Source organism: Crocodylus porosus, unplaced genomic scaffold, assembly GCF_001723895.1.
Source record: "Crocodylus porosus isolate Cpor-Errol unplaced genomic scaffold, CroPor_comp1, whole genome shotgun sequence".
Lineage (NCBI taxonomy): Eukaryota > Metazoa > Chordata > Crocodylia > Crocodylidae > Crocodylus > Crocodylus porosus.
The window spans coordinates 1,427,805-1,451,157 of NW_017728910.1; the positions used below are offsets into that span (position 1 = coordinate 1,427,805).

The window sequence follows — 23,353 nt, forward strand, 5'->3', positions numbered from 1 at the left end:
ATTGGCAACATTTTATAGAAGCAGGATATTGGCTGCAGTTGTCCCTCTACCTGTGGCAGGTTATGTAGGGTCCATGTTGTGGTCAGGATTGATGGTAGTCTTATGTGGAATTTAGATTATGGTTGTTTGGGATGGGTTGGATAGGGATGATCCTGCCTGAGGTTGGGCCTACTACTTTTATGACTATGACTGTGACCAAGATATCTATGTTGGATGAACTCCAGACATGCTTTCTTAACTGCCATCTCTTAAAAGTTGAAGATTGTTTCATTTCTTTGTGGCCATCCTCATAAGATTCCTAACCCTCTAAGATCATTTTGCTTTCAATAAAACAGAATGGAAAAATGTAAAAGAAGGGTGAACATAAAAGAACCAGGATGCAGAACTGTTTGGACTGATTCTGCAAAAGCTAATTTAGAGGTACAAGGTGCAGGATAAACTACTTGTATCACTGGATGGAGTAGTCAGCATTTTATGCTTCTAAAGAAAGTATTTGCTGAGTGCCACTTTGTCCCTTTCTTTCTGCCCCTTGGTTAGATTGCATGCTTCAGATCTGCTGCCTCATCTTCATCATCTACTCATCTTCATAAACTTATTTTAGTTAAACATTTACTACTGCTGATTTGTATTGTAGTCATGCCTGAAGTTTAGGATAAGTTACTTGTCATCTGTCCTCAGAGCCTTTCCTATAAAGATATTCTCAGTGTTGCCTTCCTGAAAAGATTATGACAATCTTTTATCAAATGGCCTTTTATCTTTCTCAAGTTAATTGAAGATTGTACTTGCTGCTTTGGGCAAATGCTTCAGTTTTCATTTTCCCTGTGGCACTGTGTCTAAGCTTCATCAGCTTCTCCTGTGTGGCTTGGAGCCTGATGTTCCTTGCTTGGGCTTTATCTTTCTCCAGCACTAACATCTACTGGGCTCTGTCTCCAAAGGGAAGCCCCTGTTGCTTGCCTGCCACATCTTGTCCTTATGAGTAGATGTGAGGGGCTCCTATTTGACCTGGACTCAGTTGGAGGTGCTTTGTATGGATGTCCCTTGGGGCTTTGCCTCCCCTACACCACATCCATACACCAACCTGATGGTCTCTAGCCATGTGATCAATGGTCTGGGCTCTTACATGTTCTGGTGTGCCACATCACCACAGTTTGGCCACTTGCGGGCTCCAGCTGGCTTAGTTGGCCTGTGCAGGAGCCTTGTATCCACTGGTGAATAGTCCCTGTTACTTTCCATCGTGCTTGGCCTGCAAAACTCAAACAATGCAGGAAAATGGTCTCGCCCCCTGAGACCTTTTCCCTTGGCTGGATGGGCCTGCCAAAATACAGTCTTCTACCCCCGGAGCCCCTAAGAGCTCCTGGCTTCTTGGCTCAAGCAAGTGCATCAAAAGAATATGGCCCCCAGGAGCAATCAACAAAAGAAAAACAGAAGCAGGAAGGCAGTGGTTTTCCTCCCACTCGTGCATCCCTAACAGGTGCTTGGATCCTCTCCTTTGGTCCTGGGTGTCGCTTCCCTGGGATATCCCTGGAATGTAGCACGGCCAGGAGTGCCGGTCAGGAGCACACAGCTGTTGTGCTGTTGCTGCTCCCCATCTCTCAGTCGCATGCTGGCTCTTATAGCTGCTTCCTGATGCCGGCTCATGACATCACACCTCTGTGCCATCCCAGCCGCACTAAGTGTTTACTAATGAATTGCACACTCCTTGCCTCCTGCTGCTGCGCCCACACCTGGTAAGTTTTCCTGGGTCATGGCTCTCTGCCATTTCCCTGGGTCTTTGGGCTTTCCCTGCCACCTGTCTGCCCCCAGCACAATTTTAGAGGTTATTTCAACAGATGTTTGAGAAAGTATCTGTCTCCTGTCTCATCTTCACATACTGGTTTCTTGGACATAACCTGGTTTGCAGCAGGTTTTCAAAATGTTTTCTGATCTTTTTTTAGGCATGTTTGTCTGTTAATTGGTAGTTTTTAATGGTAATCTGTCCCAAGCCTTTTGCTGTAAAGGGCAGAGTAAAAATTTACACTCTACGTATGCATTTTTTTTTAAAGGTGGTTCCAGATTGGACCCTGCTGGCTCCTTTGTTCCAGCTAATACAAAACAAGCCTTGTCTAATATGCTGCAGAGGCGTTCTGGCACCATGATGCAGCCACCCTCCATACATGCAATTACATCTCAACAGCAGTTGCTCCAGATGAAACTCCTGCAACAACAGCAGCAGCAGCAACAGAGACTACTCAGGCAGCAAACCCAGACAAGAACTTTCCAACAGGTTTGTTCAAACACCAAAACATGGGAAGGAAGCCTTTGGTTTCAGCTTGGATTTATAGTTACTTGCCTTGTAAGCTTATGAGATGAGGACCCAGATGCAGTTACTGTCATTTTAATATACTGCCATAGTAGCAAGTCCATGTACTGCTCTACCAAGGCCTTTTGTTTTATAAGCATAATTTGTCACTTCACCCTTTTGTCTCCAGGTTCCTTCTAGTTTTATTGAAAGTCTCATAAAATCCTAGACCTTGCTTCTGCTACTTAATGTATTTAACTTCCTTAGGTTAATTTATTTTATAGGTGTTCTGATATTTTGATGTGCCTGGGGTAGGTCATGCCTCTTTCTTGGAGACAGAAAATGAGGAGCAGCATAGAAGTGAAAAAATAAGAGGCTAAAACCCTTAGTGACTAACTGTGATCTCAGTTGCATGTCATTTACCTCATAATACACAGAGTTACTTAAACTGTGATAAGTGATAAAGACAGGATGAAAAAGAGGTCATTGTTGAGATCTGATCTTTTTCAAGACTGCTATAAGTGTAAAAAAAGAAGAAATTAAATATCCTTATAGAATAGTGTATGAAATACATGCCATCAAATGTATACAAAGAACATTATGCAGGAGTTATTTTGAGCTTCTTTTCATTTTCATTGTTTGTAGATTTATATATGATTTAATATGCAATAAATAGAATATTTTTCTTGGACTCCCTTAAAACTGACTAAAAGTTTGATCAGTAAGCTGTTAAAGCAATTATTCCCTACACACATACACCATAACCTAAATACTTATTTTTAGTATGAATGTGTGTGTGTGGTATATATCCTCAAATCTAAAAGATTTAATCCTAACATTTTCATCTTAGACCACAGTATGTCCCTACTGTACATGATAACTGGATATTAAGAATTCTACCAAAAACAAAGCAAATAAATTGCTGCCAAAGAAATTAAGAACTGTACTGAATCCTTAGTCAAAATCAGTCCTGATTTTTCCCCCTTTTTTATCGTTAGTCATGGATGCCCTGAACTAGAAAAAACGGTATTTTAAAATTAGCAAAGAAAAGTGTTACAGATGTAAAAGCCCATCTGAATAGTGGGAAGTGCTGGTACAAACGATATTTCTAGTCATTAAAACATGGCTTAAAATCTTGAGAGAGCTTCCACTGTGTTCTCTAAATAGCAAAATTTGTCTACTAGCCTCATTCCAGAAAAAATACTCTAAATAAAGCAGAAAGTTTTTTTGCTTTCACTGTTTCTCATATGGCTATTTAAAATAAATTGCTGTAGAAATGTAATAAGTTGCCATTTAGCTATAACATTGCTTATGCCTTCCTGTAAGACTGGGCCTGAACATGAAACAGAATAGTGAAATTGGTATTGTCAGTATTAACTGTTATTTGGGATAATACAATAGAAATTATAATGTTCTTGGAGCTACATATAATTAATCGCCCTAAATTGTTTCCAGATTGTGTTAAGGAGGAAACTGAATGCTTTTCACATTTAGTTTGTGACATACAATATACTATTAGATTGAGGAAACAAACTGTAATTAAAAAGAATAAATATAGCAGTGTTCATTACATTTAGGAATTCCAGAATTTCCAGAGGGAGTCATTCATGTAAATGTTACACAGCCATGCACACATACACATTGCTGACATTTAACCTACTAACTTATTTCATAAATGTTAGGTGCCAAATCTCACTTAAGTACTAGCTAGTTCCATTATGAGAGGTGAATATCTTGTACTTAATTTTCAAAGAATTGCTGTGTAATGTGGGGGCTTAATCAGCTTTTTATAAAATTGACTTCTATATTAACTGAAATTTGTGTATACTATTTGAGTGATTTGTCAGACTACTTCTAAACATTGTACCTATAGCAGTGATTTTTTTAAAGTCATTTAAAATATGCTTCCCTGTCATTCCTGGGGGGAAAAGAAGCATCATTTTTTTCCATTATCAATTATGGGATTTAGTATTAAGCTTTATTTGGTTTATTGTTCAACTGGGAAATGCACAATTTCATAGCCAGTTCAAGCTGATGGTAAACGCATACAATAGCTATTAGTGGGTGAAACTTGATGAGGAATGTTGTTGTTCCCTTAAGAAAACGGTAATTTCATTTGGTTATTCATATTTTTGAGGAGTGAACCGATTCAACTGTAGTGGATTTATTGGAAAACTAGGTCAGTAAACATTTTCTGAAACAACTAGAACCATCAAATGTCTGTTTCTTAAAATAGAATTATGGTCCTTCTAAGGGAATTTACAGCTCATGTAAAATGTTCTGTGGACAGACCCACAGATTCATGTCTGTGCTTTATTGCCAGAGCAGGTGCAACTTTTGATAGAACTTGAAACTTCCCCGAAATATATGTGCATTCAATCGAAATGCTCTCTCTAAGCATTTATGTGTACTTTTAGTGTTTATATACAGAACACCAGTAGAAGGTTACTGCTTTGTAGGTGCAAGCATATAATGACCAATTTTTCCCAAGCATCAGTGTTTATAAAATCCAATGGAAAGTGTACATACCATCAGGCAAAAACTTGTCTTCACTTTCTAAATCCTTTCTAACTTACCTCATGCTGTGTATCATCTCTGTCTGATGAGGCTAACTCATGCCTTCACTCTATTAATCATGCCTACCTTCATTGTTCGTTTGTCAGAGTTTCCAGTAACTTTGTTTTTTCTGACTTGGCATGAACGGAAATCCTTACAGAACACCCATAAAAGTATCTCACTGACCTTCTTCAAATCCTTCCTTCAAACTCTTTCTTCCATGTGACATAAAAAAGCGTTGACAGTGTTTAGGCAGCTAAGACAGCTGCTTACCATGCTTTTCATCATGATGATAATATCTTGCTCTTCTCCCTACATCTCTGTTGTTTCCTGCCTTATGTCTAAATGGATAGGACAGACTTTTTATTTAGAGGCAGCTAATGCAGTATCTCTCTGATCCCTCATATAGAGCTCTTAGGAGCTGCTGCAATGCAAATATCAATTAATCATGACAAAACATAGCACGATTCATAAGTCAAATTATGGTAGTTAGTATGAGTAAATTGTAATGGGCTTGTATAGTATGCAAGGGTGGGTTTGCAGTTTTGTAGAAGTTCTTGCTTGTTGAAATAGCAGGAATGTCTATGCTAATTTCTACTTGAAATCTACTGAAATTTCTAAGGAATTTAGTAATCCTGAGCTGTTTCCAGTTCTTAACCGAAACCTACAGAGCTACTGCTATCTTCCATAGAAAAACCGGGGCTGTTCCCAGTTATGTTTCCTTTTAATTTACAACTCGTTGTAGGTTGAAATAGTATGTGAACAAAGTAAAAGAATCATAAACTGTGATTTGCATCTAACAGTCCTGCTATTTTCTTTGCAACAGTATTATACTAACAACTCATCTTCAGCTCAGTTTGCAGTCCATTATAACCTCCCAAATTATTTCCTGCAGTACTTCACCCTAGCCAATTGTTCCCCATATTGTCTCTTTGATTATTGCTTCCTATGTGTACGCATGATAGTTCATAAAACCCCCAGGCCCACACATGCAGCTGGGACTGAGAGCTTCATCAGGTGCAGGACTAAATAGGCTTTAAAGTATTTTGTGACTACATAATGTATTACAATCAGAAGTTCTTGAGAGATCTGTGCTGTTCCTCTAAAGTTCCAAATACAGAAGTGGGAGTGAGAACTTTCTAATCAGAAAAAAGAGTCATTTCAGCATTTGCTCTAGGTTTGCTTTCTTTATACAGAATTTTGCATCTTCATATGGTCATAAACTTAGTATAGGAAATAACTTGGAGCGTGGGGAGGAGCTTGAAGTTAGAAACTGCACATCTTTTCTTTAAGACACTGGCTAAGATTTAAGAATAACCAATGTGTGGTGTTTCCATTTTAATGCATAGTGAAGCAAGGGAATGTTACTGCTGGAAACTATGTGGTAATGTCACTAGTGACACTAATGCATTTAACAAACATCCAGGGTATGTAATTCTCTAGGATCCCATAGAGTCAGCCAATACTTCGGGGCTACAGGGTCTATAAATACTTTTTTATTAAAAACTAGTAACCATAGCGTAAGTTCCCTATTAAGAAACATTATTTGCTCCACCGTTTTCTAATATTGCATGTAGAATAAATAAGCTATTGTGTGTTACAAGGAATCCTATCATAATTTATATATAACTTAGAATTCCAGGTAATAAATCGTATCATGTTATGAGGTTAAGCTTTATTAGTATCATACAATACCTACAAGTGGTTTTTTACCGTCTCTAAAGGACAATTTTCAGGTTAAATACAGATAAGCAGTATATAGATTTGTATTTAATTAAGAAACAAAGTGTAGTTTGTTTATTCTGTACAAATTCATATGCTTAAGAATGTATGATTACTATGTAACCAATTGCATAAGACCAGTTGGAAGTTTTTCTCATGATTTGCAGAATGAATTTGAGGTAATTTAATTGACTATTTCAGTTACTACAACGCAATAAATCCTTGGCTAGTTTTTTGTCTTTTTTTTGTTTTATAGTTTTTATTTTCTTCAGTATATTCCTAGGTATTATTTAAAAGGAGATATATAAATTAAGACTGAGCCGCATTGTGACCAAAGCTACATCAGTGTAATGAGAGTACAAATTGAATGCACATTGCATTTGCTTTGTTCTTACATTTATGTGATTGTGAGAGAAGAATCTGGTCCTGTAAATTCATTAAAGGTAGTCACTAAGGCAAAGGGCATGTGTTTCCTATTTGTTAAAATTTTATCCACTATCATGTTGATGTTGTCTAGGTATAAACTGTATAGATACTAGTTATAAGGGTAACTGTAAAGATTCCTTGGTGCAAGTACTGTGCTTTTAAAGTAGATATGTTCCTCTCGTGACATTCTCTAATGCATTTAAATTCAGTGAGCATACAAAAGATAACTAATCACACGCAGAGTAGATGTATATGCATAGGACCCCTAGAGTGCATTAATTTAGCTCTTAGTTTAAGAGATTAATCAGATAAGATTTGAATACCCTGCTACAAAACAGAAGTGCTCTGTGGTCCCTGATAGATTTTGTGATGATAAGGTCATTTTAACTATATTTGCATGTTTGCAAGAGGTCTAATGCTTCTGTTACATGTTGTCCCTGCTGTGTCAGATGTCATCAGAAATGCATCACTTGCTGGTAATTTGATGGTGGTTCTGCTCCTACTCATGGGGCATCAAGACATGTTGTATGAGGCAGCTGACAGTAGCAAATCTTACCCAGATCTCCAGTGTTTTTATTCTGAGGAGCAATCTAGATATGCATATCCTTCCATTACAGAAGGACACTCATTATAATTACATCTATAGTGCTATAAATGCAAGGGAAAAGGTGACAGTGAAGGTATTTTACCATGTTTTAAAACCAAGGGTTAAATACTATTTTTAAGCCATTAAAACAAACACCCTAACAGTAAACAGTGAAAATCTTGTTGGACAGACTCTTTGGCAGATTTCAACTGCTTCAACATCAGTTTAAAATAGCATCAGATAAAGTTGAGAATTTGATTTTGAAACAACAAAGGTCATTGCTTATACGAATATTTTTCTTTTAAGCGGATTTCTTTAGCATTGAGTATGATAATTGTATCTGTATCATGTTTAGGGTCAGATGCTGTACAACTACTGTACTGTCAGCTCTCATTGATTCCACTGAGTTTTAGAATCCCTGTCATCCTGTGGTACTTAGGCATGCACTGTTGTCAAAGATTAACCCCTTGAAGAAGTACAAGTAGAATGGATGCACATTTTTAATATTGGTACAACCTGCATCACATCTCAACTAGATAATACAAAGCTTTCTAATTCTTAAGTATTCCCTTTTTGAAACCATTTGTGCAATACTCTTAAACATGATATTCATTGGAAGTAGTTTGTGTCAGGTCAGAGTTGCCTGTCACTTTCTCCATAATTTTTCTGCCTCAACATAAAACAGATGACAGTATAAAAATAAAATAGTGTCTGAAATCAAATAATCTTCCTTAAGATAATGTGCTTTGTGAGTGTGTTGTTTCTGATACTTGGGCATGTGTGTGATAATTATTTGCCGCCTCTTATTCAAGAATGCCACTGGCATTTTTTTAATATCAATGAACTGGATGTTTTGTGAGGATGTCAATTATTTAACTGTCACACACGTGTGATGATCGTGTTTGGATAAATGGAACAACTCAGCTAACAATGCAAGGCTAATTTATTTTCTGTGTTGTTTGCCATTCTTTTGCTTGTCCTTTTTCCCTATAGGATGTCTGTAGCACTGCTGTATCCCTTCAGGATGACTTTGACAACATAATGGTAACCACACTGTAGTCATGAACTTTTTCTTTTCTTTTGCACAAACATGCATCTATTTCAACACAAGCTGCACAGTTTGCTTTAAATGAGAATGATATGCTTTCAGCACCCTTCTTACCAAGCACAACCATGTGCATGCATGTGGGTAGATGACATGTACATGTGCACGCCTAGTGTATTCCTTTGGGCAACAATTTCCAAAAATGATATATTTTTTCATTTTTTAATAATTCATAGTTTTGGTTGTAAAGGATTAGAGTAGAAGTGAGATGTCTCTGCCATGTGCATTTACGCATGACCCATGTAGTCTCCTTTATCTTCATGCTTAGTGCTGATTTTTCTCTACTTCTTTATTGTCCCACCTCTTTCTTCATGTTAGCTTCCATTATGGCACCTTTCGCAATTTAGTTAAGTGAAGTGAGGCATTCTGCAGCATTATCACTGTTGTTCCATGGACTGACTGACAAGTGAGCAGTAAAACTAAATGTGGCTATCGTGCTTCTCTTAATATCATGACATGTCTTCAAATAAGTGTTTAGTTTAATCATGTTCACCTCATGGAATGGATAATTATTTTGCCATTCAGTCAGTGGAAACAGGGCTCACCTTTGTCCCTCTGGAACTTCAAAATGCTTCTGATCTTATGCATCAGTAGCATGAAAGTACAGTGCACTGCTGTCATATTACATAGCTACCTAGGTATGCAGGTATTCTAATAAATATTTTAGATACTGTGCGACAAGAACAAAACTACCAATATTACATATTGACATATGAATGTTATGCGTTGAAATATTGAGCTATATTCCCAGTCTATTCACTTTCAAATAGTTTAATGATAAATGTAAAGTGTAGCATATTTTATATTTGCATGTTTTTTTCTCAGTTAGCTTTCTAGCTAACCTTTTATGAAAGGATATTTTGTCATTGGAATATCTTTTTATCCCAGGATCAGATTTATAAAAGAGGTCAGCTTTTGTTTAAGCTCCATAATGAATCCCCAGTTTTTCAAAATGTTGTACACATGTGGGGTGCAGACCGAAGTGCAGCGCTCGGCTGTAACTGAGAATGCTTTGTAGGAAGTGTTCTGAGTTGCAGCTACTGCCTGGAACAAACCGGGAGTTCACTGTTGGTTCCAGGGGGAGAGGCATCTTGCTGCTGGCTGGGAGCCTGGAGCTGGTTTCCCCTAGCAACGGCCCCTCAGTCTCTTAGCCTGTCCCTGTTTCAGAATGGGAGGGTGGAAAGGGAGCAGAGGGAGCTCGCTCGTTCTAGGGGTCCCCAGCTGACTCTGAAGGGTGGGTGAATTGGAGCCCCCTGTCCTGGGGCGGCGGTGGCGGGGGAAGGGCTCCAATACACCTGCCTTGCCCTCCGGTAGGGGCTGAAACCCCCCCAGACTAAGCTCCCTTTGCTTCCTTTCCTCTCTCCCATTCTGAAAACAACTCAAGGCTGGCAGGCCACACAAATGGAAGTTACAGAAGATACTCTTTTTGAAACCTCTTTGTTTAACCTTGCATGCAACTGAGGGGTCATATTTTCACCTGATTGGCCATTTTCAAAGCTGTCTGCAGCTGTACATTTGTTTGGTCAGGGCAGTAAACTGCTTTCTGTGGCCAGATGAGGTAAAAATTGTCACCACTGAATTGCTTAAAAAGCTTCCTGAAAGTGTTGTGCTGGGACAGGTTGAGTACGGAAAATCCTTAAAAATCTAGCTCTTTACATGTGAAGTAATCTCTTCTAGGAAATTTGGCCCAAGAATCCTGCTGCTCAATATTTTGCCAGCAGGAAAAGAATAAAATCTCTTCAGTAACTGTTTTCCCACTGACTTCAAAGGGGGCTCCAGGATATCACCAAACTTTTTTTTTTAATTGTTCCCTTAAAAAGTAGTAACAGCCAAAAGTACTTGATGAGCTTCACCTGTTTGGTAGCTGTGTTGAAGACTTATTTATCGGTTTGGAAAGTTGATTCAGAGAAGGTTGCAGGTCTTTCTTCCTACTTTGGGAGCACTATTTATATTACATTGGTAAAGCAGGTAATTGAAAGAGTTGAGGTTTGTTTATTTTTTATAAAATCAAAGTATGCAGGCGGCTTTGTATTAAATATTTGATATACATGCAAATAATAAGTATTATTTACTGAAGACCTGTCAGCAATCTGATATAGAATGACACTTCAGTTAATTAATGTGCTCAGATTTATAGTGGACATACGGTAGAGTCTTTCATGTACTTAGCTGTATTGAACCATGACATTTAGCCTGTGTTTTATTTCTTTGCTGCCTATTTACAAAGACTACCAAACTAGCTGAGGTCATACAGGCTTGTTTTAATGGCTGATGCCAGTTCTATTGTTGTGCTAGATAAGAATTTTGCTATAGTTATAACAGTTTAGTGCACAATGTGTTTTTCCAAATGTGGTGAATTTTACTGTATCTTACATTATATGTGATACAAACAAAAAATAACACACTTGCTATTATGAGATTGTATCATCTTTGAAAAAACTAATTTTTTTATTACCTGCATGGCCCATTCTGGCTTGCAGCAAGTAACTTGCATGTTTGCAACTACTGACGTGACTCTGCCTGTAGTGAAAAGCTTTTTAGAATTTAGTAGTGTCTGCTCAAGAGTAATCAAAGATTTCTTGCTCATGCCATTGGAATTTGCTTTGTGGTTGTCTGGAAATTGAACTTTTTCTTGACTAGCGAACAACTTTTTTTGCTGTAAAGTTTACTTTTTTTAGCTTACATCTATGGCTCTTGTCTGGTCTTTTTGTTATTGTTCAGGCAGTAACACCCCATAGATTGTGGTCATAAATGCAAAAAGCTGTGCTGTATAATTCATAAAACATTAGCCTTGCTTCATAGCTTAGTTTTGTAATTGTTTAGAGATGTCTATGTATATATTTTATGAATGAGAGTAATTTGTGGTTTCTTGCCTACAGCTTGGCTCTCTCTGTGGGATATTGCATTTACTTATTTAGGGTTTCCTTAATGAATTAGGACTCAATCCAACTTCCACTTAAGTTACTTTCAGCAGGAGTCAAATTGGTCCGTTGTTCAATGGATACTTTTAGCAATGGCCAAAATTATTTTCTCAGAGACCTGGGGTTAGCAGCTGTTGACTTTGGGAGTTGGACAGATGGTTCTGATGAAGAAATCCCAAAGGAATAGCACATTGCATTGCCTCTATATGCAGTTGTGCAGTGTGCCAGCTGCATGGATCCCTCCAGTAGGTTTCAGTTCCAGTCCTTGTAGAAGCACGAATGGTTGTTACTGATTGTAGGATTAGAAGGTTTGGAACCTAGACATCAGATCTGATGGCTTATTAGGATTTAACTGTTTTGTGGTACAGATCAACCACTTTAAAAGTATAATTACAGAGCATTTAGCACCTAACAGAGAGAAATTGAATGCAGCTTGGAGACCATTCTGCTTCTGTAATGTATTTTCTGTGATTCTTTCTTCCTTCTCCTTCCCTCTTTTTAAAATTTGTGAGACATACCGGAAAACACCTTGCATATCTTACCTTAAACTACAGTGCCAAATCTACATCCAGTATTATTAAGAACTTGATTGAAGTCCAATTATTATTTTTGTGTGCTTACCTAGGTGTGAATTTGGCCCACTTAGTTTGTAGTCTACTAATTTGTGAGACTCAACTATTCCAGTCTGATTTTGCAAATGTGTTTTTTCACCCTAGTTGTATTTAATTTGTACATATATAAATTAACTGTGCAAGGTGAGACTCGGTGGGATGACAGGCCCAATATCTATTTTATTGTATTAATGACCTTTTACTTAGGGGAAGATGTTTCTAATAATTCTCCCAGCCTCCCAAGTTCCCTATAAGGTATTACTTAGCCTTAAAGAAAGGAAAAAGGAAAATCCCAGACAGTTGCAAGTGTCTTCCACTTCACTCTGGCATCTTTGTTTCTAATAAGTAGTATATGATAGACAACAACCCCCCAGTGACTGAGTCTCTTAATCTCCTGAGAAGGAAAGTAGCAAAAGTGAGGAACTGGCACCTCTGCCTCTTGAGAGTTTTTGCTTGGGCACTAGAAAAGAAAGTGGACATCTCATTCATGACCTAAATCCTTCCTGCTGCACTTCTCAGGATACAGCACAACCAGCCCCTACTTGCAAGTTGCTTAAATTTTGAGCCTGAGCTGTTTTTGGCTTTCCAAAACAAAACTACCCCTTCTCAAGCTACTTCCTCCTTCCTTCTGTAGTGTCCATTCAGACCAGATAGATTTGTCTCGGGTTTTTTTTTTTTACCCATATATTTTTTTTATGGCACGGTCCAAATAATAGTGAACTGTATGATTTTTGCTCTTATGCATGTTTGCTGTCAATATTATAGTTTATGTAGCATAATGAATGCGAACATTAAAAAGACAAGGGTGCATGATGAAGGAAAACTCTCTGCTCTTGAGAACTGTCCCACGTATCAGTGTGATGTTGAATGTTTATTGATTAGGATGTTTTTTCCAATTAATCTGTTTTAGGATTCAACATTACAAAAACAGAAAAAAAAAACCCTTAAGCTTTGCTTGTATCTTTTACTTTTCCATTTCCATATATTTAACAAGCTTGATCTTGTATTTATGCCTATTTTTCCTTCTTTATCATACTTGCTTTTGAAGCATGCATATAAAGTGATAACTGAAATCCTTTCTAAACGGGTATTAATTAGATATAGCAGAAGTAAAGTGTCCAATTTTGAATATCTGATTGCAGTTTTACCAGCTGTTACAACTTTCTGTTCAGTCATTTGGATTCATTTAGTTTGGACTGCATTTTATTATCTGTATACTTAAATGTAGAAGAAAATTTTAAATTGACAAATTGGGCTTTAATGAGCACAATGCTTATATACTGCATATGCTTTCAGGCTCTACAAGCGATGGTTGCATTGTCTACTTTGTTTCTTTTTCCAGAAGGTATTTCTATATCTTCATAATAACTGAGCAACTTCTGATAAGTGGAGTCTTCTGTTATCATTTTTGCATGTTGCATTATGAAGAGAAGCTAACTGATCATGTTTCTTCAGGAAGTTATTTCTTTGTGTATTCAGACTAAAAGCTTTCATCGCTCTCATAAGCCTCCTACACAATTCAGTGTGCTGTTCTTTGCTACATTTTTTTCAAATGGGTTTTATTATATTTGAGACTTTATGTGCACATAACCCGTAGAGCCTTTCTTTTTAGAAAGTGCTTGTATTTTTTACTGCATTATTTTGTTGCAATAGAGTTATGAGCCAGATAAAATGAAAGTCTGCTACATTGATAGCAGGATGTAGCTGCACAAGCTGCTTAGCATTCAGTTTAGTTGTCATAAAACAGAATTTTCATGAAGGGAAACTGGTAAATTAAGTTCATAAATTAGTAACTCTTGACTGCATGATTTGGTCAGGTCCATGGCCCAAACAGAAAGATTCTTATTTAGTATAACCAGGTTTTATTTGACTTGTAATTTGTTTTTCAGGGCCAGCCAATAGACCAAGCTGCTATTTTCACTCAACAAGTACGACCTTCTTCCCAGCTTCCACAGTATCCAGGGTTACAGCAGGCACAGGTACTGAGTCATTCCTATAGAACACTTGCATGGAAAGTTTAAGGTCTAACCTTGTAATGCACCTCGGTGCAATTGGTCATAGAATCCCCACATCATCCTGCTTTAGATCTGCAGTGAAGACTGAACTGGAATTTAACTAATAGATTCTTGGAATTCCATTGTTAACAGGAAATGTTTCAGAACCCATGTAATTTAGCCAGATTTTTTTAACTTGACAAGCTTCCAGCCCTTCCCCAGCAACAGTGTGGAATTCTAGTGTTCAGCAGTGCTGAGTCTGAAATTAAGCCCGTCTACAGCAAGGTTGATATCACTGCCCTTCTTCAGTGACCCACATTGTCATGTTAGTTCTGAAACTAAAAAAAAATTTTTTTTTAATTGCAAGTGCTGGAGCCATATGTCATCACATCTGACTGAAACTGCTCAGAACAAAACTGACAAAACACGAATTAGAAACTGATGTGGATGTTGTTACAATGCAGCTGTAAAAACCCACTGAAAAAGAGAGAAATATGTTATTCATGTAGAGGCAGTTGTTTGATATAATTATAGAGCAGAATGTTTTACTAGGTTTCTTGTTTGTCCAGATTTGCTATTTGAGGTTATATTCAAGTAGATTGTATGGTCATTTAGTTGCATCTTTGGTGGTTTTTCACACAGACAATGCCTCATGGCTACACAATGTACAGTACTCAGATGCCTTTGCAACAGCAGCAGCCTGGTGGTGTTGTGCTTTCTCCCAGCTACAACCCTAGAACTTATCCAGCACCCCATTCGAATCCAAGTCTAATAGAAAGACTAAGACAGATGCAACAGCAGCCAAGTGGGTACATTCAACAGCAGGCTGCTGCCTACCTTCAGCCTTTAACAGGCACTCAAAGGTAAGAATTCTTTTGGTTTATTACATTGGAGGAGCTGTGTAGTCTTGATTTAATCCTGATGCTTGACTTAATTTTTGGCCCATTAATCCAAATGAATTTACTGGTCTATTTTATGACAGTTGCATCTATCCTTTTTCCACTGTCCTCAGCCTACCCCCAGGTTTTTGTTTATACTTACTCATTGCTTTTTGTTTTCTTTCAGACTGTAAATAGTTTGTGCAAGGACCAGATTATCCCATGTGTTTTTGCAGCATCTAGCACAAGTGGTCCCTTCTGTTTATACATTCCTTTTGGCTGCTACCCCAAAATAAATAATAATACATAGGGGATTTGCTAATGTAATATCTCATGCCATAAACTAGTTTTCATGCACAAGTACTCCAGGTTTCCATAGGGAACTAAATGCCAGAAGATCTAGAAAATACAGGTCTGTTTGATAGTTTAACTAGTGATTGGAAAAAATATGTTGTTTAATTTTGATTCCACCAGATTAGTATTTGTTTGAACGTTCAATTAAGGTGTGTTGTGGTGGCTTACACATCTGCCTAAGACAGTGGTTCTTAACCAAGGTGCCAAAAGATCTTTTCAGGGGTGCTGTATCACAGGCACTATTGCCTTAGTGGTTGGGTGGAACTGCCCTAAGTGTCTGGTTCATAGCCACATAAGCTGTCGGGAGCACTCAGTCCTGCTTGCAGCTCTTCCCAGCTGGGCCCCCTGTGCTCCTCCTGGAAAGAGAGGCATGCAGGGCATGTAGCGTACCTCTGCTTCTGGGAGGAATGTGGTAGGACTGGTCTGGAAAAGGCTGGAGCAAAGGTGGAAGCTCCTGCCTGCTTTATCTGGTTATGCATGAGGTGCTGGGGGCAGTTCCACCTGACTGTGGTGGTGGCTGCACCTGGTGGAGAACCACCAAGGTAAGCTGAGGCAACATAACAGTGTTTCTTAACTAGGGAGGTACTATATTAAAAAAGTTGTGGATGGGGTGCCCTGAACCTAAGAAACTGAGAACCACTGGCCTAAGAGTGTAGACAGATGTAAAACTTCCATCAATTTCAAAGGATCCTAATATAAGCTCTTAGAATGCAGATTAAATGTAACAAAACTTCTCCAACTTTAACCCTGTTTCATTTGAAGTCACATTAAGATGATTTAGCTCATTTGTACTGCTATAGAATCATACTAATGTCACAGTGAGATGGTGATTCATGCTCCTGAGAGGCAGCTCCTCCTCCCCTTTCTAAAGTGCCTCAAATGTGCTTTTGTCCATATGTTAGGAGAGGCCATCAGAAAAAAATAAAGCAAAGAGAAAAGCAGGAAATTATTGTGAAAATAAAAGATTATATTGACTCAGCTCTGTTCTTAACTGAAACTATTGGGAGTTTTCCCATTTGTATCAGGAGAAACAGTGTTAACATACTACTGAGTACTTTGGAAAATCCCACTGGCACAGTATAATACCAGTCAGTCACTTGCCAGCCTTATTTTTAATAATGAATTATGTTCCTAATACATAGCACTGTGTACCCTTTATCTAGAAATATGCATTTTTAATTGAACAGTACATCCAAAATTAGGTTAATACGCAGGCCAAAAAAAAAGCACTTCACAAACTCAAAGCTTTGAAAATAAAAAGGAAAGAGAGAGAGAAGATTTTCAGAATCCCATATTCCATAAATTTCATCTACTCCTAATTGGAATGGAATGTACATGATTTAGAAGCCTGCTGTTTATGAAGATGTTTTAAAAGCTGTTGTTCCTATGCTTTCTTGAAAGTATCTCTGAGGCTGCTATGACTGGGGGGGTTCTGAGGGTAGAACAGTTGTTTGGCTGTCTTTATACCACAGATGTTATATTTCTCGGTTAGTGTGATGCAACTTGGTTGCATTTATAAGTTACGTAAGTAATCAAGCAGTCAAAATGACTAATCTGAACAAAGGAATTAGAGACATATGTCTGTAATACAGTACCTAATTTTAACTTTGTATGTTGTATGCCAATTAGTGCATCTGACGATAGTATCAAACTGTAAGAATAAACCTTTGTATTTGGCTCACAATTGAAAAATATTGCTAAGGTTACTCACTTGGGCCACTGACCTACTTGCCAGTAGGGCGATAGGGGGCACACCTAGGATCATGACCACAGTGCAGTCCCCATCAGGTAATCATTGGCCAGCAGGGACCGCACTGGGGGAAACCTCAGTATGGTCCAACCTGACACATGTTCATTGTAAGACGCAATAGAAGCCAGCCACAAAGTTATTACACCAAAAACAATTATATATAAACAATCATGCAGTCATGCCAAGCTGTCCTAAACAGGACTGGGCCTCATTGAACTAGATGCTGCATGAATAGTGGTAGAGGTGCTCTTATGCTGCTCTGTTTGTAATTTGCCGTACTTCCCAGTTCCCACTTGAATGTCCTCAGCATATAGCTAAAAAGTATGATCCTAGCCCATACATTATAGAATAATTGTTGTTCACCCTTAAGGTTTAAGGTCCAACATTTTTTATTTGTGACACATGAAAGATGGGTCCAACTTTTTCTTCTGATGAAGCAGAGAGAATTTTCATCTTCTGATGATTATACAAACATTAATCAAACTTTAAAAATTGACCAAATTACAGTTATGTTTCTAAACTAACAGTCCCATTATGGACAGGAATGGTCTCTCATAATAATTAGCTACTGTTTTTTTGTTGTTGTTGTTGTTATTATCTAAGGGCGCCTAAATTTGGGTGTTTGTTCTGTGTTTAGACCAATACTGGCACATCCTTGCCTCACCTACTTCCCATTACTGAGTGACACTGCTCTAGGAACGCATTGGTTACAATTTTATTTTAACAACATGTAAAAAAGCACCAGTCACCCTGAGGAAGCCTAGCACATGCACATCTTAAGAACATGTCCCATGCAGAGTTTGGTTGTACAATTTTGAGAGTAGTTTTGATTGAGCCATTTGGGAATCACTCATGAATTCTGGTGTCTACTGCACATATTCCTCTATCTGTGTCAGCTAGGTTCTAATCTGTCTTTTAGATCTATAGCTCTATGAGGACCATATTCAAAATGTGCCCAAATGGCTAACATTTTGAGCACGGTTTCATAGTTTCATATGACAAAAAAATGAATGTTCAGAAGATCTAATTTGGGACTACAATCACTATTGTGTATTTGTACTGCTGTTTCATAGGGTCAGTAGAAGGATGAGTTAATGTTGTTTGGATCCTCTGACAGTTCATTTTCATACCCTAGCAGGTCTGGGCTTCTTTTTGATTTACGTTTAACGCTGGATATATTTATACTGTAAACAGTTTGTTCTCATCTCAGATAGCTTCCATGGATTTTAGTCTAGAGAGCAGTTTATGGCTAACTCAAGTTTCTGTTGCTTGCTTGGGAATTGTTACAGTACTCTGTACTTTTCTTTATTCCAAAATACTGATTTGCATGCTCAAACTCAAGTCCATTTGAGGTTTTGTGTGGGAGCAAAACTTAAAGCTTATGTAGGGTGCCTTCTTCATATTTTAAATGTTACATGCAGTGTAGAAACATTTTATCTAAGGGAGGTCAAGGTGGCACTTGGATATCTTTTCTACATGTAGGGTATGGCTAGGTACAGACATTCAAAAAACCCCAGGCAGATTTGAACTTAGGTGGGTTTCTCTAAGTGGATTATGTTAGTTTGTGAGTGAACAGGACATGAGTTCGCCCTTCAGCGGAGGGGAGGGAGGGACATGCAGGCTGCCTGCACTGGCTGGGGCCAGCAAGGTGGAAGTGCTCCCATGTGCCTCCCTGCAGATTGCTGGAGAATGCCAAGCACAGCCAGCAGCTGGCGACCCCCATTTAAGCAGTGCATCCCCTTGCCCCAGCCCCACCTCCTGCCAGTGGTAGGCTGTCAGCTGGGGCAAGTGTGCAACAGGGGGAGCAGAGCAGGCCCCTTCCAGTTGTGCAGCAGCCAAAGCAGCGGTGGGGATTGAGGCCTTTGCTTCATGGATCTGGCCCTGCCCTCCCCAGACACAGCATTCCCTCCTGCCCCCTGACTGGCTGAAGCTGCATCTTTCCCTGCATAACAGAGTGGGGTGGGGAATGCTCCTGCCTGTGACCTTCCTTCCCTCTGCCCTTGCCTCCTTGACTGTTGCTGACAGTCGGCTAGAGGCAAGAGGTGGAGCTAGGGACAGAGTGGGCCAAGTTCCAGCATGCCACCCTGTGAGGGGGGTTAGCAGGGGCCTGCAAAGCAGCCTGAGATGCCGGCAAACAGCAACCTAACTTGAGGCAGGAGGGGATCTGATACAGAAGTTTGATAGACTGGTCTAACCTAAATTGCTTAAGTCTGATACTACATTGATCCAGATCTTTCTTAGACCAGGTACTGCCATTTTTAAACCAGGCTGTGCGCTGAACTTCTATTCTGTTACAGGTTTAGACCAGTTTTTGATCACTTATACCGCTTTATAAGTAATGGCTGTACCTGGCCTATGATTTTTAATTTCAACCTTATTATTCAGTTATTAGTTAATAGCTCTCTACATATTCCCATTAGATACTATTTTTCTAGACATTCACAGCTGGAAACACATTCTTCTTGTAAGACTAAATTGCATTTCCAGTAGAAGAACTTTAACCCAGAGGGTCAAGTATGCATAAACTGTCATCAGATTTCTGTGTAAATTATATTTAATTCCCTGAACTATATTTTTCCTATTCAGACTGACTCATCAGCCTTTGCAACAGAGTTCCTTAGTTGGAGGGGCACTTGAAAATGTACCATCCACAGCTCCCCACCCTAACCTTAACTCGGTACAGCTGCCTCAGGAACAGATGAGACAGAGACAGCAGCAGATTCGACAACAGCGACTCCTTCAGGTGGGAGACTTGGTTGTGTTAATAAAAATGTATTTGGGGAGCATTTGAATTTTGGCAAAGTAAGTATAAAGTGCTATCTCTTCAAGTGGTAGTACCCCATACTCACCTGCTTGGATGTAAATAACGGTACGAGGTGAAGAACCATGTAGCCAGGACATTATAAATCTCAACTTGTATAATTTATACATCTTAAAGTGTAATCATTCATCATTCTTTAAGCTAGAATGTAGCGTTCGAAAGGGCATTTTGGCATGAACCTAATATTGAATGACTTTATTTTTCAAGGTTGTATCATGTCTTTGGAAAAGGTGAAATCAAAAGTTGACATTTTTCCACACAGAAAGCATCATTGCCCAACAGATATTGAACTGGGGAAAATCCTTATAATAATACAATATAATGTATAGTTTTAGGTTATTAAAGCATTAATTATGAAAATTGTATATATGCTACAACTAAGACATGATGGATTCACTGTACGCCTGTAACATTTTATAAACTTTGGTTTGATCTATCCCCAATTAGTACTTTAAGTACTTAAACTGCTTTAACAAATATATACATATAGGAACGAAAAGCAACAAATGGTAGAAATCCTTTTATTACTTGTTGACCTGGTACAGCTATTTAGTTATTTTATGTTTTCATTCCAGTGCAGTAGTTGAGCTTAAACAGAATTACTGAATAAATTTTACTTAGACCTTGAGGTGACACTTGAATATATACCACACACATAGGCTTTTAAATCCACCCCCACCCTTTTTTGTATTATTTCTTCAGTGAATATTCTTTCATTTTCAAGGGTATGGCTGGTTCAATAGTGCATTTTGCAAATGTGTAGGGTCCATCTCCTAAACAGAGCAGTGAGGAACCCAGCTTCATCAATCAGTTCAGACAAATCAGAGCTTAGAAATGTAGTAGTGAAAAGTCAGATTCCTTGACATCACTCTAGAACAGCAATATGGTGCTATAAATCCTTAAAGGAATAAGTGGCTGCTCTTGCTGTTGCTTCTAATCACTTGTATCATATAATTAACCTGTACACACCTTATTGTTTGTTACCATGTTTCTTTCAGTTACAGCAGCAGCAACAGCAGGGTCAGCAGCAGGCCCTTGGTCTCCAAGCAATGCCACCACAGCAACCTTTGGTAAGCAGACATTCTCAACCCAAGTATTTTTGTGTGGGTGGGGTAGATCTTATTACTTCTGGGAGCAAAGCAGAACACATATCCAGGGAAAGTAAGAAGTATGGTATAAGCTTGTGTAGGCCACTCTGCCATTGCATGCCACTACTTGACATGTAGTAACTGTAGTTCCAACCACAGGCTTTTCTAAGAATCTTGATGTATGGAGTTTTATGATGTCCATGTACCGAAGAATGCCTGGAACTAAGCAAGTTCCTCAATTTTTTTTACTTTTAAAATGTTTTTCTACTTTTTACTTAACAATGTGAAAATTGTTTGAGGGACCTACATCTGCTAATTAACAATCTTGTCCTTTCATGACTGCTGCATTTAGCAGTGGGATACATATGTAAGGCAATGATCAGCCTCAGTTTGATGTTATCATGTTACCTTCAAGCAGTTAAAACCATGCTGTTCACGATAAACTCTCATCACATTGTCTTAGACTGCATATGCCACATAATTGACGTAAACTTTTTTAAATAAATGTTTGAGAATTTCTTAAAAGTATTAACAGTTCTCTGTTAACTCTCACATTTTATTTGCTTCCCACCATATGTAAACTAAGGGTACTGAAGGGCCACTGTATAGACCTTGGAGGGAGAAGAAAAGTGAATATAATTTTTAAAACCTCTCCAGTTTTATTTATATTGATTTTAATATCTGTACTTTAAACTCTATTGTATAGAAACAAGTGCTGCGTACACTTTGGAAATATGGGAATCTTTTCATTCCAAGAGTATAAACCTATAGTTTACTACCCTTCAAAGGGGAAGATGCATGAATTTAACCTTGTACTAGTGCAGGACTGAATGTCTGCCATATAGTCTGGACATGCAAAAACAAAAGTTTGTTTTTTACCATGCTATTAATTAAATTAATGGTGTTAATGGAATTAATAGAAAAGTATTTGCATTAGCTATACAAAACTACATTTTTTGAAAATTTGTAGTGGCATAACAAATACCTATAACCTTATATGTGCATTTTATTGTAATACTTCAGGTGAAACTTGGTTAACATGTTTGAGGCTGACTGTGAATGTCTTGATATGGACATAAGAGTACATTTTAATTTTAAGATACTTAATATTTTTCTTTACCAGTTTTAATACACTTGTATTCTCTTTATATGATTATATGTGCTCCCTCTGGTGGATAGTTTAAACAGTGAAAAGTCCAGTAATCACAATCAAGAATGGTAATGTGCCATTTAATGCATAACACTTGTGATTAGTACAGATAAAAACAATAGCATCCCATGTAAGTTGATTTTGTGTTGTACCACTAACATTTGGCAAACGGCTAAAATAATTAAAATGGCAATAAAATATGTTGTTCAACTGTTTCAGTGCTCTCCAGCTGTAGTGGCCCTTCCTTCAGCCACATTGCTTATGTTGGTCTGACATAGTTATAAGCTATAATTTGAGGCCTGACAAGAATGTTACTGAGTTTCAGGAACAGATTCAATTACTAGAATTGACCAAATGAATATAAGTTTTAGCTATTTATCATGTATGAACTTTTTCCCTCCATCCTTCCCATCATCTCCTGTGACAGTCCTGGTGTAGGGTGTAGTAGCTGATCATTTCTACTAGGTGAACTAGGTGGCAAGTCACCAGCAGGAGGTGACCCATTGCCACTGTGCCACTTGAATTTGCAGTTTGAATTTTGTCATGTTGAAGTTTCTCCGTGCTGTACTTGACTGAAGTGTTCTTATTAAGTTATTGGCAGCAGCAGTCCCTCAATTTGAGGATCCCTATCACAGCTCATAGTTAAGGACAACTGTGTCTTAACCTCCATACCTGGCAAAAAGACCTGTAGCAGCATTAAATGTAACAGGTGAGCCACAGACCTGTCTGCAAAAGTTGCAGATCTTTCCACAGGGTAGGCCACAGGCTAGGATTTCTCTCCTTTCCCTTCTTTCATTCTCTCTTTTCTGCTGATTATAAATAGAAATCCTGTTTATTCGGGCAATACTGAAGGGTCAAACAAAAATGGGGCCCCAATGTGCTGGCCACTACAAAACCATGTACTACAATACTTTACTTGAAAAGCTTATGCTCTAACTGGACAAAAGAGATGATGCAGGGTCAAGTTGGCAAGATTCACAAAAAAAAGGAAAGGGAACAATATAATAACAGGGAGCAGCATCCTGTTAGTTCCAGGGTTTTTGGAGATGGGTGGGTTTGTGTAGGAAGGGATCAGCTAAATGGGAAGAGCGAGGAAGCAGGTGATGTGGGTGG

The 23,353-nt window shown here is 38.3% G+C and overlaps 1 protein-coding gene across 3 annotated transcripts in view; it reads left to right on the top strand.

Annotated features, from left to right (window-relative positions):
- Positions 1–23,353, top strand: part of MED12L (mediator complex subunit 12 like) — a 300,171-nt gene that overhangs the window by 261,225 nt on the left and 15,593 nt on the right. For all 3 annotated transcript variants that reach the window (XM_019532585.1, XM_019532586.1, XM_019532587.1), the window contains exons 38-42: positions 2,043–2,263; positions 14,095–14,184; positions 14,842–15,062; positions 19,768–19,924; positions 21,001–21,072. In XM_019532585.1, coding sequence (XP_019388130.1) covers positions 2,043–2,263; positions 14,095–14,184; positions 14,842–15,062; positions 19,768–19,924; positions 21,001–21,072 — 761 coding nt within the window. The remainder of the gene's footprint in view (positions 1–2,042; positions 2,264–14,094; positions 14,185–14,841; positions 15,063–19,767; positions 19,925–21,000; positions 21,073–23,353) is intronic.